At 41.4% G+C, this 14,018-nt stretch overlaps 1 protein-coding gene across 5 annotated transcripts in view; it reads right to left on the bottom strand.

Annotated features, from left to right (window-relative positions):
• Positions 1 to 14,018, bottom strand: part of c7h7orf57 (chromosome 7 C7orf57 homolog) — a 57,151-nt gene that overhangs the window by 21,253 nt on the left and 21,880 nt on the right. For all 5 annotated transcript variants that reach the window (XM_048533722.2, XM_048533718.2, XM_048533720.2 and 2 more), the window contains 2 exons: positions 7,717 to 7,899; positions 2,812 to 2,911 (listed from right to left, as the gene is read on the bottom strand). In XM_048533722.2, coding sequence (XP_048389679.1) covers positions 2,812 to 2,911; positions 7,717 to 7,813 — 197 coding nt within the window. In that variant the 5' untranslated portion in view covers positions 7,814 to 7,899. The remainder of the gene's footprint in view (positions 1 to 2,811; positions 2,912 to 7,716; positions 7,900 to 14,018) is intronic.

The raw sequence follows: 14,018 nt of genomic DNA, 5'->3' as shown, positions 1-14,018 counted from the left end.
GGTCTGGGCACATTTGAAACCATGCTGGCTGTTAATTGCCTATCCACTGTGATTAATTGCATGCAGGACATATTGTTAATTGGGATTCCACATGAATACACGCAGTAGCAAGCTTGATGATTCTCAGCTACCACTATTATATGGTGACAGACAGCCTGTCTCTTGACAAAGAAATCAATACAAGCGCTTCAAAGGTAGTGACCAACTTCAGCTGGTTAAGAAAATGGTCACAGAGAAGCAAAAAGCTGATGGGCAGGACAAGGTACTTATCTATAAGGCCTGCATCCTCGCCAAATTGCTGCATGGTAACTTAAATCCCTATTGAGAAGGCTAAATAATTTCCATCTATGGTGCCTGAGATGTATCCTGAGCATCACATGGAAAGACAAAATCACAAATGAATAGTAAAGATGCCAAGAATACTAACACTAGTTAGGCAAAGAAGGTTTTGCTGGCTTGGGCATGTGCACAGAATTGAAGATGTCCATATATCCCAAGGGTATGCTACATTGGGAGATTTGTGTCAAGAAACCACAAGAAGCCCAAAACTCGGATTCAGGGATGTCATTAAAATCTATATGAGCACCTTCACATCAACCATGACAAGTGAGAAATTCTAACCGACAATCAATATAAATGACAATACAGGATGTGGTCAGGAGTTCACCACAATGGCATGTGGCTTCAGAAGTTCCAAAGTAGATGCCATTCTTGGAAACAAGATCATCCCACACCATCGGCAAGGAACAACTTCATGTGTCACACTTATGGAAGAACTTGATCTCATCTGACCCCTCACCAAAGTTCTTAGGCTGTATTCGTATCATCTCCTGCAGGGAGAAATTTGTCCACCACAAAAAACAGACTACTGGGACAGTGTTTGAAATCAGGAAAAAGTAACTACAAAGATGATAAAATGGAACAACATTAGAATGAAGATAAACTAGTCAGGAATATAAAAGCAGATTGTGAAAAGCTATAAGAAATATCTACAAAAGATAGCAGGTAAAGTAAACACTGGTTCCTTAGTAGTAGGTGCAGAAGAAGTTATGATAACAATGACACAATATCAGGGATGTTGACCAGGGAATCTAGAACACAGGAGTGCAGTTATGACTCCCTGTCATTCATTAGCCTCAACATATTCCTCTTACCATCAGCTTTCCCATTCAGAAACCAATTAAAATTGTGGCAGGAGGGTCACAATGTCCTCAGACCCTCATTAGTCCACATAAAGCAGGACAAGAGTTCCAACGAAGAGGAATTTTGGATTCGAATTGGTAACTCTGTTTCTCTCCACAGATGTTGTCAGACTTGCTAAGTTTCTCCAGCAAATTCTATTTTTATTGCAAATCTCCAGCGTCTGCAGTATTGTTTTTTTTTGAAGCAGGATCCTGTCAGATTTCTTGTCAATTGATCGTCCTGGCCTAGAATTGGTGTTGGAAAAGGCACTTATTTTGTGGATTTGTCAGCTTTTATCTTCACTGGTGAGTTTCTCAACAGAAAACAATGGGATTATGTCAGACACCAGACAGTGAGTCACTCATCCAATTTAATCTCCCTTATTTCCAATAGCTAGAGGGTATTAAAATTGCCTGAAGTTTATCTTTGCTACTGGAAACTAACAAAATCAATTTTGTCAGATATCTAGTTGCCATTCCTTCTCCTTGCAGCTACAACCTAATATGCAAAGTCAAAAACTATAGGCCGTTTGTTCCTTATTAGAATTTAGGAATTGGAGTACAAATCAATGAAATACAACTTCCAATGATAACTTTAAATGAAGGAACACAGATGACACATCAATTACTCACAGCACCTTTGACAAAAATGGGCCTGACCTCAACTGCCTGCCACGTATATATCTGTGCATATAAGGGCTGAATGGGAACCTTCAGGCTATAAATTATTTTTCGATTACTAAAAGCTCTGTTTACATCTCTAATACTGTCTGCTGCAGCAGCTCTGAACAATCTTGCAACAAATGTCAGTTTGGTTTGGAATGCAGACTGAGACAACCCACAGAAAATACAAAAGCATAAACCAGGTCCAAATACTGTTACAGCTCTTAAGAGTATTGCATTATTAGGACAGAATAAGGAACCCAACCACTAGTGGGGAGTCACTACTGATTTCCAACATCTGCAGTTCTTTTAGTTTTTGTTCAGTGAGTCACTATGAACTATTGGGGAGGCCTTACAACTGACCCCACCCCTAACCTCCTACTCCTCCTTGACTCTCCTGGTCCCCCCAGGTCATCCTCCTGTGATGTGACATCACTAACCTAGCATTATGCCTCTGTCACACTGCAACCTGACCTAGCCTGCACCCTACCCACTTATCACCCTGCGTGGCAGGCAATCTAACCATCCTGTCAGCTTGCTCACAGTACCACTTGCCATCCTATCCACCTCCCAACCTACCATCCTACCAACACTGCCATATGGTCCCGCTGCCATTCTAGCCCACTTATCCACTTGCCTCACTCACACTCATTCACTAACAAACTGAAAAACGTTTTTTATAAATGTCCCAAAACCTTTCAATGTGTTACTAAATGAAGAATTACCGGAATGCAGCAACTAGGGCTCACGGTTTCTCTTTCCCCATCCTTGATTCTCCTGTTCTAGGAAGAATGACTCTCATGAAAGTCCACTCCACACTTCTGAATGGCTTCAGAAGTTCCACCAGAAATATCATACAATAAACAAGTAGAATCAGAATGGCATTCCAACAGGGAATGACAATTCTCAGATGACTCAGTCAATTGTTTCTGCTGCCAAGCACACAGAGAATTTGAAGTTTACTTACTGATTGTTTTCTTGCAGTGAAGATTCAGGTGGCAACCATTCAGGTTTCTTGAGGGGAATACATGTTGATTTTGAGGACAATCCACCGAAAGTTAGTAGATCTTAGCAAAACAAATAAAAATGTTTTTTACCCAACTCTAGACATTTCACTGCATTGCTGTTGCTAAATGATCAATAATAAAATGTTACAAAAAGTGGGCTAAATTCTTTGCCCGGTCCTTGGTTATAGTAGTTCAATAATACCACGAGCAATGTGAATTTGCAGTTAATTTATTCACAATTCTTCCGAGTCACCTCATTTCATAGCAGCTTTTCCTTTGACTAGTAGTGCTGCTCCTGACAGATTTACTGACTTTGGAGCAGATAGAAAATTAAATCCCACTGCAGCTTTTCAATGGCCACGTGTGGAAGTGCAAAGGTTGATGAGGCTGTACTGCTGCAATGTATGAGTGCCAACCTGGGAATTTGGTGCAGGTTCTGGTACTTTTTTTCTGAAGCTATCATTAAGATTAGTCATCAGATGCTGACTTGGAATATTAAACATTTATTTATTCCACTACTGATGCATAGTGGCAGAGCTATGTATTATCTACTAGTTGCACTGCCAGAACCTATTGAGACTCCTTCATCAGCAGCTTTGAAACATGCAACTTATATCACCTACTAGGACAAGGGCAATGGATGTACAAGCACAACACTACCTGCATGGTCCCCTCCAAGCCACACACCATTCTGACTTTGGAATGTAGCACTGGGTGAAAATCCCGGAACTATCTCCCTGATAGCACTATGGATGTACCAACAGTGTACTGTTTTGAGAAGGCAGCTTACCTTCTCAGGCCCAATTAGGGAAGGGCACAAATACTGGCCTTGCTAGTGACTCCTACATCCTGTGAAAATGAACATACAAATAATGCAAGATTTTAAGGATATCATTAGCCCGCTATAAAAGTGAATAGATTTGTTATTCCACAAAATGTGATGAGGCTTTAATGCAATGAGGCACAGGCTAACTTTTGAATTTGATGCAGATAGAAATTTGTCTAGTGGCATTTTCCCAATTATAATTTTGATTAGATGTCACACTCTGCCTTAAAAAATTTGTGTCTCTCACAGATATTGTCAAGGACATTTGATTTTTTTTTTAAACCACTCTATTAAAATGCTTTATGATGCATCTCTGAAGTAGGTGGGACTTGAACCTGAGTCTGCTGGCACTGTGCCATTTGAGTCCTCCAGCCTCTGCCTTAAATACATTTTAAAAAGGCAGCCTGCCTAGGCATGTTATGACACACCTCTCGAACAAGTAGGACTTGAACTTAGGTGTCCTGGCTCAGAAGCTGGACCACCACGTCGCCGCAAGACATCTGCAAACTCTGCTTTAGAGATGTTTTGTCATCAACTTGTTCAGAGAAGCTACTGCATAGTTCTGGAGCAGATGAGACTTTAATCTGGGCCTCCTGGCTCAGAGGTAGGGACATTACCTCTGTGCCACAGAAGCCCTAGGCTCTCCTGGGAAACTATAAACTACTTAAGGAGGCTCATTTGCAGAAACTACCAGCCAGTAGCAGTTATACATTAAACAATTCGAAGTGTTACTGACACTATCAGGAAGCTTCCCTCGCAGTTGGAATTTCAGTATGAGTCATCAGTGTATGATAAAAGTAGGCAGATTTTGCTCTTCCATAAAATGTGTTGAGACTTGAGTCAATAAGATATGTATATTAACTTTGGAATTTGGCACAGGGTGGAGTTTTGGTGCAAAGGTGAATCAGGTCCTGCTTTCCCTCTCCATTTTTACAGTCTCCAGCAGATGTGAGTGTTCAAGACTTTAATTAGCAGATAGTTACTTGATTTTATCCCTCCAAATGCAAACAGCATTTCATATCAGTACTGGGAAGATAGAAGTATTAAATTTAAAGCTTAATTGTTAAACAACTTGATGTAACAACTGTAGAGGCGTAAATTATGTTTTTAACCTTGAATTAGTGTTCATATTACCTATAATGGGCTTTGGTTGTAAATTGGCTACATGGGTGATTACCAATAGTGCTGAGCAGAAAGACAAACAAAAATCACAGTGATTTGGTGGCAGGAAAATCACTCGGTTGTGTGTGATAGCACTTCTAGGTATAAACAGATAAGAAGTAAAGATAAAGCTGACCATAGTCTGATTAGATCAGATGATTAGAGTATGGTACTAATAAAGTTGAGGTCATTGGTCCAATTCCCATTTTAAAAACAAAACTTACATTGGTCAGCTAATTAGTTAAATTAAGCAATAAGTGAGGTGATATGTTGCAGTTAGAGCATATAAATGCTGGTGGACATGGTTTGTGAAACCAACTAAAGGTTGGGGTCGAACACTGCATCAATTTTCCTTTCTAGATATTTTTAACCAAGCTGTTCAGACATGTTATTACACATCTCTGCGGCAGATGAAACTTGATCCTGGGCCTTTTTGGCCCACAGGTAGGTACATTAACACTGTACCACAAGCGCCCAGAGAAGAACTCCAATATGCTGTCCCTAGTGCCCCAGAGCCTTCCATAATCCTACTTTCTAGATATTTTTGAGTCAACCTGTTCAGAGATGTTACTACATATTTCTGGACAGGTGGGATTTGAGTCAGGGCTCCTGGCTCAAAGGTAGTGACACTACCATTGTGCTGCAAGTGCCACCCCCCAATTCCTGTCCTATACTTTCTATCAAGGGCTTTTCAGTTAACAGTGGCAGAGGGTGCACTGTGAGTAGGTCTTAACAGGAAAAGGCACTTGTCTTAACAAAATGTAGTTTATTACATGATAGTTATGCGTGCAGTTTATATTAGTTAGTTAGACATAATACTAAGAATATGAGGAGCCAGATATATCATATCTTGACACATCTAGCAGAGCCTAAAGCCAGACTTCTCAATTCCACAATATTAGCCAATTCAGAACCATTAATATATATAGCCAGCAGTAATGTGGCTCATGGCAACTACATTACATTCCTGTAACTTAAGAAACTTTGACTCTGATAGTTGGAATCTGCTTCTTTTACACTATGATGCATCAAGGAAGGTAAAGTTACTTTGTTCCACTTTGTTCCAGGAAGCAGACATACCCTTTATCAGAGATAATGGGAACTGCAGATGCTGGAGAATCCAAAATAACAAAGTATGGGGCTGGATGAACACAGCAGGCCCAGCAGCATCTCAGGACCACAAAAGCTGACGTTTCGGGCCTAGACCCTTCATCAGAGAGGAGGATGGGGAGAGGGTTCAGGAATAAATAGGGAGAGAGGGGGAGGCGGACTGAAGGTGGAGAGAAAAGAAGATAGGTGGAGAGGAGAGTATAGGTGGGGAGGTAGGGAGGGGATAGGTCAGTCCAGGGAAGACGGACAGGTCGAGGAGGTGGGATGAGGTTAGTAGTTTTAGATAGGGGATGTGGATATGATGTAGGAATGGGATCCAAAGGCAGCAATGGTGGACCCTCAGTCCTTGCAATTATCCAACAGGGTCAAGAAACTTACGACTTGTGTAGATGACAGAAGAGACTGCAGGGAGAATGAGCAAACTGTCAAAAGCACTCTCGTGCAGGAAGCCATCCAAGTTGGTGGAAGTAAGAAAGTGTTTTATATTCTGGAAGAACAGAAAGAAAGGAAAGGTGCTTGCAGTAGTTCTGTGAGTAAAGGACAAAAATCGGTGTACTCGGTGAAAATAATTATGGTTTAGAGTGTGAAAATATAAAATCAGTTTGGGCAGAGACATAAAATAACAAAAGGTCTCTGGTGGAAAGGGTTTATATGTCCTCTGAGCAGTTACACTATAGGGCAGGGTATAAATCAAGAAATAATTTGAAATTGGAAGAAAGGCACTGTAATATTGTGGCAGCTTTGAACCTTCACATAGATTGGACCAAAAAAATTGACAAAAGTGGTCTGAAAGATTTATGGCATAAATTAAGGGCATTTTCTTCAAACAATACATTTGGGAACCTTGCAGAGATGAGTTATTTTAGAGCTGATGACTTCAGTGGCTTTCACTTCACACCTTATTAACTATTCTCTTTCTCCTTCAGCATCAGAATATGAGCACACCTTGATTCTGCATCAAACAACCTCTGCTGACACTGAAATGCCTATTTTATTCAAAAACAATCTGGCACCTGGCATTTCCTCCTATCAGGACTATGACATTTCAAGGGCATTTTATTTAAAACAATGCATTTCATAAGTGTATATATTGCAAGAATGAAGCTGTCCACGTTACATATGTCCTAACTTTGCTATCTCACTTCAAAATATTTAAACAACCGTCAACTAATGCCATAGAAATACAGTTAGCCAACACTGAAGTAATAATCTTATTTCAGGATGGATGTCAACGCACTGGAAGCAACTCAGAGAAAGCTTATTGAATGAATTTCTGGAATGGGTGGGTTGTCCTAAGAAGAAAGGTTAGAAAGGCTAGGCTTATATCCACTGGAGCTTGGAAGGGCAAGAGGAAACTTAGATAGAATCCCCTTGACTGAAACATAAGATCTTGAGGGGTCTTGAAAAGGTGGATATGGAAATAAAGTTTCATCTTCTGGGAGAAATTACGTCTAGAGCTCACTATCTAAAAAAATCACGGGCTGTGCATTTAATATATGTGAGGGACCTTTGGGGTACTTTGAAAGGCAGTGGAAACAAAATCATTGTGTACCTTTAAGGCAGAGGTAGATGATTATTGAAAAGCAAAGAAGTGAAAAGTAACTGGAGTAGATGGAACAATTAAGTAATCAAATCAGCTGTGATCTTATTGGATGGTGAAGCAGGCTTGAGGGGTCAAGTGGCTGACCCCTGCTCCTAATTCATACAATTGAATGTGAGATTTGAGTTTCACCCACCTGTATTTTTTTTTAGTTGCCCTTGGACTTACCTGGAACACCTCCTCGTTTTGCCAACTTCACGTAATCTGAATCAGAATCCAAAACAGCATTGCGCCGTCCTCGGAATCTTTCCTCTCCAGTTGTCATGTAGCCAAGGCCAGGGATCAGTGAGGTTTCCCGTTGTTTACTGTTACAATTTCCTTCTTTTAAGTATAAGGTAGTTTTAAATTGCTCTGTGACAAAAAGATGAATTTAAAACCTCAACAAAGCACACTAATACTATTAACATCTGCATCGGTTATTTTACTTCAGGTTTCTTAATTTATAGCAATGCATCAAAACTAAATGAATTTAACCATATATTTCCCTGAATACCAGCTTAGACACAGCTGGCATGCCTCCTGTCACCTAGGCTAGGACTTATTGCCTTGGGTAAATCTCAGTTCAATCTTAATCCGCACACTCAAAGGTCCAGCTGGATTCCAGTCAATTTGCTAATGTCATGGTAATTTAGTTCATGGTCTGCATTAGAAAGTATATTATGGAAAAGGAGAGAATAACTTTGAAGAGGTGTCAGTTGTGTCTCACTGCATTTAAAGATATTGCCTGCTGGCAAGGAAAAAGCAGTGAACACTCAGTTTTTACCAGTTAATTTTGTGCACTGAGGAGTAACTCTGTGCTCATCCTATAGAAAACAGACTATCGTCACTATGTGCAATTCTAGTGTTGGATGCTAAGAGAGCACAGGGTTCAACGATCCCAGTTTTGCAGGGAATTAACAGACGACACATAAGACAGCATGTTATTTTTAGAGACAAGCTTTTGAATACCAGTCCATATTTAGGCTCATGTATTCAATGCCTTTGTCAGATCACTTCTAGTAATGGAAGATAGTAGAAATGGAAGCAGAAAAGAGAAAAGAAGCTCAGCTGCACCCTATATATTTCCCACCCCATTCTGCAATACATAAGGCAGGACTACAAGAGTACTTGGGGAAGCTGGCAGTTGGAGAGGCTCATAAAATTGGATGTTCTACCATAGGTGCTATTTCCTGCAATTACTGGTTCTCACCTACCCCTGCCACTTTTAGATTGATTACTTGGATAAAGCCCCAAAGGACTTGAAACGGATATACAGAAATTCATTTCCTATAGAATAGGAATACAAATGCAAGTTAATGGTAAGCACAGATGGCAATAACTTAGTAATTATTCTAAAAAGATGCTGACTTAGCTTACATCCAAATATAAACCAAAAGAACTGTGGACGCTGTAAATCAGGAACAAAAATAAAATTGCTGGAAAAGCTCAGCAGGTCTGGCAGCATCTGTGAAGGAGAAAACAGACATAAAGTTTCAGGTCTGGTGACCTTTCCTCAGAACGGATGGTGGCTGGGAACATGTCACTTTATATGCAGAAAAATAGCGGGGTGGGTGGGGTAGGGAGTAAACGATAGGATAGAGCCCAAAGAGAGAGAACGACAGTTGGACAGACAAAGGAGTTGCTAACAATCAGGCTGGGAATGTTGCTAATGAGGACTATTAGTGACTAACAACAGAGGGTGTGTAACAACAGGCTACGTGGTAACAAGGCCAGGTGTGTGGGGTGGGAGTCTGGGACATGTGAGAGTTTAGGCCCTAAAATTATTGAACTCAATATTGAGTCCAGAGGGCTATAGGGTCCCAAGTGGAGAATGAAGTGTTGTTCCTCCAGCTTGCATTGGGTTTCACTGCAACACTGCAACAAGCCAGAGACAGAGATGTTGACCAAGGAGCAGGGTGGTGCACTGAAGTAACAAAGTGTAGAGCTGGAGAAACACAGCAGGCCAAGCAGCATCTTAGGTGCAGAAAAACTGACATTTTGGGCCTAAACCCTTCATCAGAAATCAGAAACGCCCCCACACCTCCTCCCTCACCCTCATCCCAGGCCCCAAAATGACTTTCCACATCAAGCAGATGTTCACTTGCACATCTGCCAATGTGGTATACTGCATCCGCTGTACCTGTTGTGACCTCCTCTACATTGGGGAAACCAAGTGGAGGCTTGGGGACCGCTTTGCAGAACACCTCCGCTCAGTTCGCAATAAACAATTGCAACTCCCAGTCGCGAACAATTTCAACTCCCCCTCCCATTCCTGAGATGACATGTCCATCCTGGGCCTCCTGCAGTGCCACAACGATGCCACCCGAAGGTTGCAGGAACAGAAACTCATATTCTGATGGGAACCCTGCAGCTCAATGGTATCAATGTGGATTTCACAAGCTTCAAAATCTCCCCTCCCCCTAGTGCGTCCCAAAACCAGCCCAGCTCGTCCCCGCCTCTCTAACCTGTTCTTCCTCTCACCTATCCCTTCATCCCACCTCAAGCTGCACCTCCATTTCCGACATACTAACCTCATTCCACCCCCTTGACCCGTCCGTCCTCCCCGGGCTGATCTATCCCCTCCCTATCTACCCACCTACACTCACCTCTACTGGCTCCATCCCCGCCTCTTTAACTTGTTTGTTTCCTATCCACCTATCTTCTCCTCTATCCAACTTCGATCTGCCTCCCCCTCCCTCCCTATTTATCTCAGAACCCTCTCTCCCTCCCCAATTTCTGATGAAGCGTCTAGGCCCGAAACGTCAGCTTTTCTGCTCCTGAGATGCTACTTGTCCTGCTGTATTCATCCAGCTCCATACTTTGTTATCTTGGATTCTCCTGCATCTGCAGTTCCTACTATCTCTGGTGCATTGAAGTGGCAGGTGACAGCAAGTTCAGGGTTATTTTTGCAAACATAATGTAGATGTTCTGAGAAGTGGTCGCCAAGTCTACGCTTCGTTTCTTCAGTGTAGAGGAGTCAACATTGTGAGCAGCGAATGTAGTAGACTAGATTCTGGGAATTGCAGTTTCACCTGGAAGGTATGTTTGGGCCCTTGGAACTGGGGAGGGAGGAGATAAATGTGCAGGGGTTGCACCTTCACCAGTTACAGGGGAAGGTGCCATAGGGCTTTGGGGAGATGTTGGGGGTGAAGGAAGTGTGGACCAGGGTGTCCCAGAGGGACCGGTACCTGAGGAAGGTGGACAAAGGTGGGAAGGGGAATATGTGTCTGGTGGTGGCATCTTGCTGGAGAAATGGCGTTTGATGATCCTGAGCTTAGATCCATTTCAGTGAAAGATTCTGTAGTGGTATTAATTGGAGTGTTCATCAATATTTTCTAGAAGCCACCATGTTGTGATCTGATTCCTGCCTGTTTTTATATATATTCATTTCCTCCCAATATATTTCATTTCTCCTCCCATTTTAGGACCACCCTTTCTTTATGTTAATTGTCTGAACAAACTACTGTCTCATTGACAGCCCTCCCAATTTTTGTGCTACATTTATGACATGAGCTAGTATAAGTGGTGAAAAAGAATTGGCCTCCTGTAATAATCTGGCATTTCGCCAACATCCAGAATGTCAACGCTCCTTAAGTTTTGAAGAGTCGTATTCTAGCACTTTCTCGATTTATCTTCAACTCTTGTAACTAAAGGAAACGGGGAGCTATAAAAGCATTAATAGATCTGCTTGGTTCATAAACCGTTAAATATCAATTATATTACTGAGTGTCAGCATAAACAAAGCGGATAAAATCATTGAATAAAGGCATGGTTGGGAAGACCCAAGTTATTACATGCAAGCTCTTCAAATTGCTAAATATAGATTTTTTGTTCTGAATCTGCAATGTTTTTAAATTGATGAGACATGACTGGATTATTTAGTAATCATAGGGATGAGAGTTTCATTTTGGATATTGAAAATTTCTTGTACTCATGAAATTCTGTAGCTTTGTTCCAAATCCTACTGACTAATGTGTAAGCCTCACAAAATGACCAGTGAACAATACACATTCTCTCTCAAAAAATGCTCTCACAATCATTTTTACAGGCTTGTGGTCAGACACAAAACCTTCCTCTGGAACAATCTAGGCACTGACACAACTAAATGCATGCACAGTCAGCATATCGTCAAAGATTGAACATGCTACCTATTATTTAACAGAAAATACCCATCGTAGAAACTTCTGAGTAAACTTAAAAATATTTTAAAATTTATCAATTTGGAAACTACTTTTGTACTTTGAGCCAATAATCTATCATGATATCAGAATATATAAATGTAGGGCTTAAGGGAAGAAGATGAGTAATAGCCCTTTAAGCCTGCTTTGCTATTTAGTAAGATCAGTTATGATCTTCTATCATGACTCCACTTCCCTGCCCTATTCTCATATTCCCTGATTCCCTTACAGCTGGGTTTTATGCTTTTTATGCTCCCCTGCTGGCAGGTTTAAAGGTGGCAGGGCATGTAAAATCCAGCAGATGGCTTCCTGCAACCTGCCCACCCAAACAACATATCTGAAATTGTATAAGAGGTGGGGTGTCCTTGGGAAGCCTGGCTGTTCTTGGTTAATCACTGTCCACTTAAAGGGCTCATCCAACTGATATGGGTGGAAGCCAATGCTATAGAAAGCCCAGAAGGTTTAGTTGTGTGACATGGTGTTGAACAAGATGTGGAGGTACCTGGAGTGAGAGAGTAACCACCGCCCACTGTCCCTGGAATCTAGAACTCTGTGCCTCACCCCTCTCTCACTCACAGTGTCAAGTCCATCTCAATGTAGTTGGACTAGCTGCAGTTCAACCAATGGGACTGCAGAATTCATTGCCAAGCAATTGATTGATAGATCTTTCTGAGCCAGGTCAACCCTTTGAGAAAGGGAAAGTAGTCTTGATTTAGAACAATTATCACTGCTCCCAGCGCTAGCGTTAAATTGCTGCAGGGCAACCATTAAGATTGTGATTCGATTCCCCCTAACTTTCTCGCTCGGGGGGATTAGTACTGAAGTGCCTTGTAAAATCCTGTAAAATTTAGAGACCAACTAATCACTAAAAACTCAGAAAATAAATAATAAAACATTTAAGTCCAATCCCATAAATGGATATTTTATAAATAGCTGTGATTAAGTTTGTATTTTAAAAAATCCTCCAGTTACACCTTTGTTCAAGGTACTGGTATCCACCTGCGCAGTAAATGTCATCTGGAAACTCATCCAAGAAATATTTAAGAAGATCACGCACAGGGAGGTTAGTTAACCATGGAGGCTACAATCTTATTCTCCCACAGACTTGAGCAGAATCCAAAGAATAGTACAGAGAAAAAATAGTTTAAATAAACAATAACAATACTTGGAAATGAACATGCTGGTCATTCTCGTCCTACATGTGGAAGTATACAATATGGGACCAATGTGTCTCATTCCCCAGTTTTAATGTTGCCTTCCTTCTAGGAAGAACAAATTTTTCTTTCCCTAAAAAGAAAGTTAGTCACCCCATTATCAACCTTTTGTTTGCTATCAGCTAAGTCAGCACAGATCATGAATCAACCAGGTAACTTTCGTGGAATAGGAGACAGTAGGAACTGCAGATGCTGGGGAATCTGAGATAACAAGGTGTAGAGCTGGATGAACACAGCAGGTCAAGCAGCATCAAGGGAGCAAGAGAGCTGACATTTCGGGTCTAGACCCTTCTTCTGAACTTTTGTGGTTCATATGGTTTAATGTCTCACATGCTATGGCCCTGAATTGCTGTTTGCATCAGGATCACAATCCATCATGATTGTCAGATGCACTCCTGTGGAGTCTGTAACTGTTCATGTGGACTTTTGACAAAACTATAGTGGTAGTCCACTAAACTGCACAAGTAAATGCAGCAAATGTCCTTATTATTTTTGATAAGGTTTGATAAGGTTCCCCATGGTAGGCTGATGGAGAAAGTGAAGTCGCATGGGGTCCAGGGTGAACTAGATAGATGGATAGAGAACTGGCTGGGCAACAGGAGACAGAGAGTTGTAATGGAAGGGAGTTTCTCAAAATGGAGAACCGTGACCAGTGGCATTCCACAGGGATCCATGTTGGGACCACTGTTGTTTGTGATATACATAAATGATCTGGAGGAAGGTATAGATGGTCTGATTAGCAAGTTTGCAGATGACACTAAGATTGGTGGAGTAGCAGATAGTGAAGGGGACTGTTGGAGGATGCAGCAGAATATAGATAGATTGGAGCATTGGGTGGAGAAATGGCAGATGGAGTTCAATCCAAGCAAATGCAAGGTGATGCATTTTGGAAGATTCACTTCAAGAGCAAATTATACGGTAAATGGAAAAGACCTGGGGAAAACTGATGCACAGAGAAATCTGGGTGTTCAGGTCCATTGTACCCTGAAGGTGGCAATGCAGGTTGATAGACTGGTCAAGGCAGCACACGGCATGCTTTCATTAATTGGATGGGGTATTGAGTACAAGAGTTGGCAGGTCATGTTACAATTGTATAGGA

This window comes from Stegostoma tigrinum, chromosome 7 (assembly GCF_030684315.1).
Source record: "Stegostoma tigrinum isolate sSteTig4 chromosome 7, sSteTig4.hap1, whole genome shotgun sequence".
Classification (NCBI taxonomy): Eukaryota; Metazoa; Chordata; class Chondrichthyes; order Orectolobiformes; family Stegostomatidae; genus Stegostoma; species Stegostoma tigrinum.
Note: the sequence above shows the minus strand (reverse complement) of the source record. Positions and strands in the feature narration are given on the sequence as shown.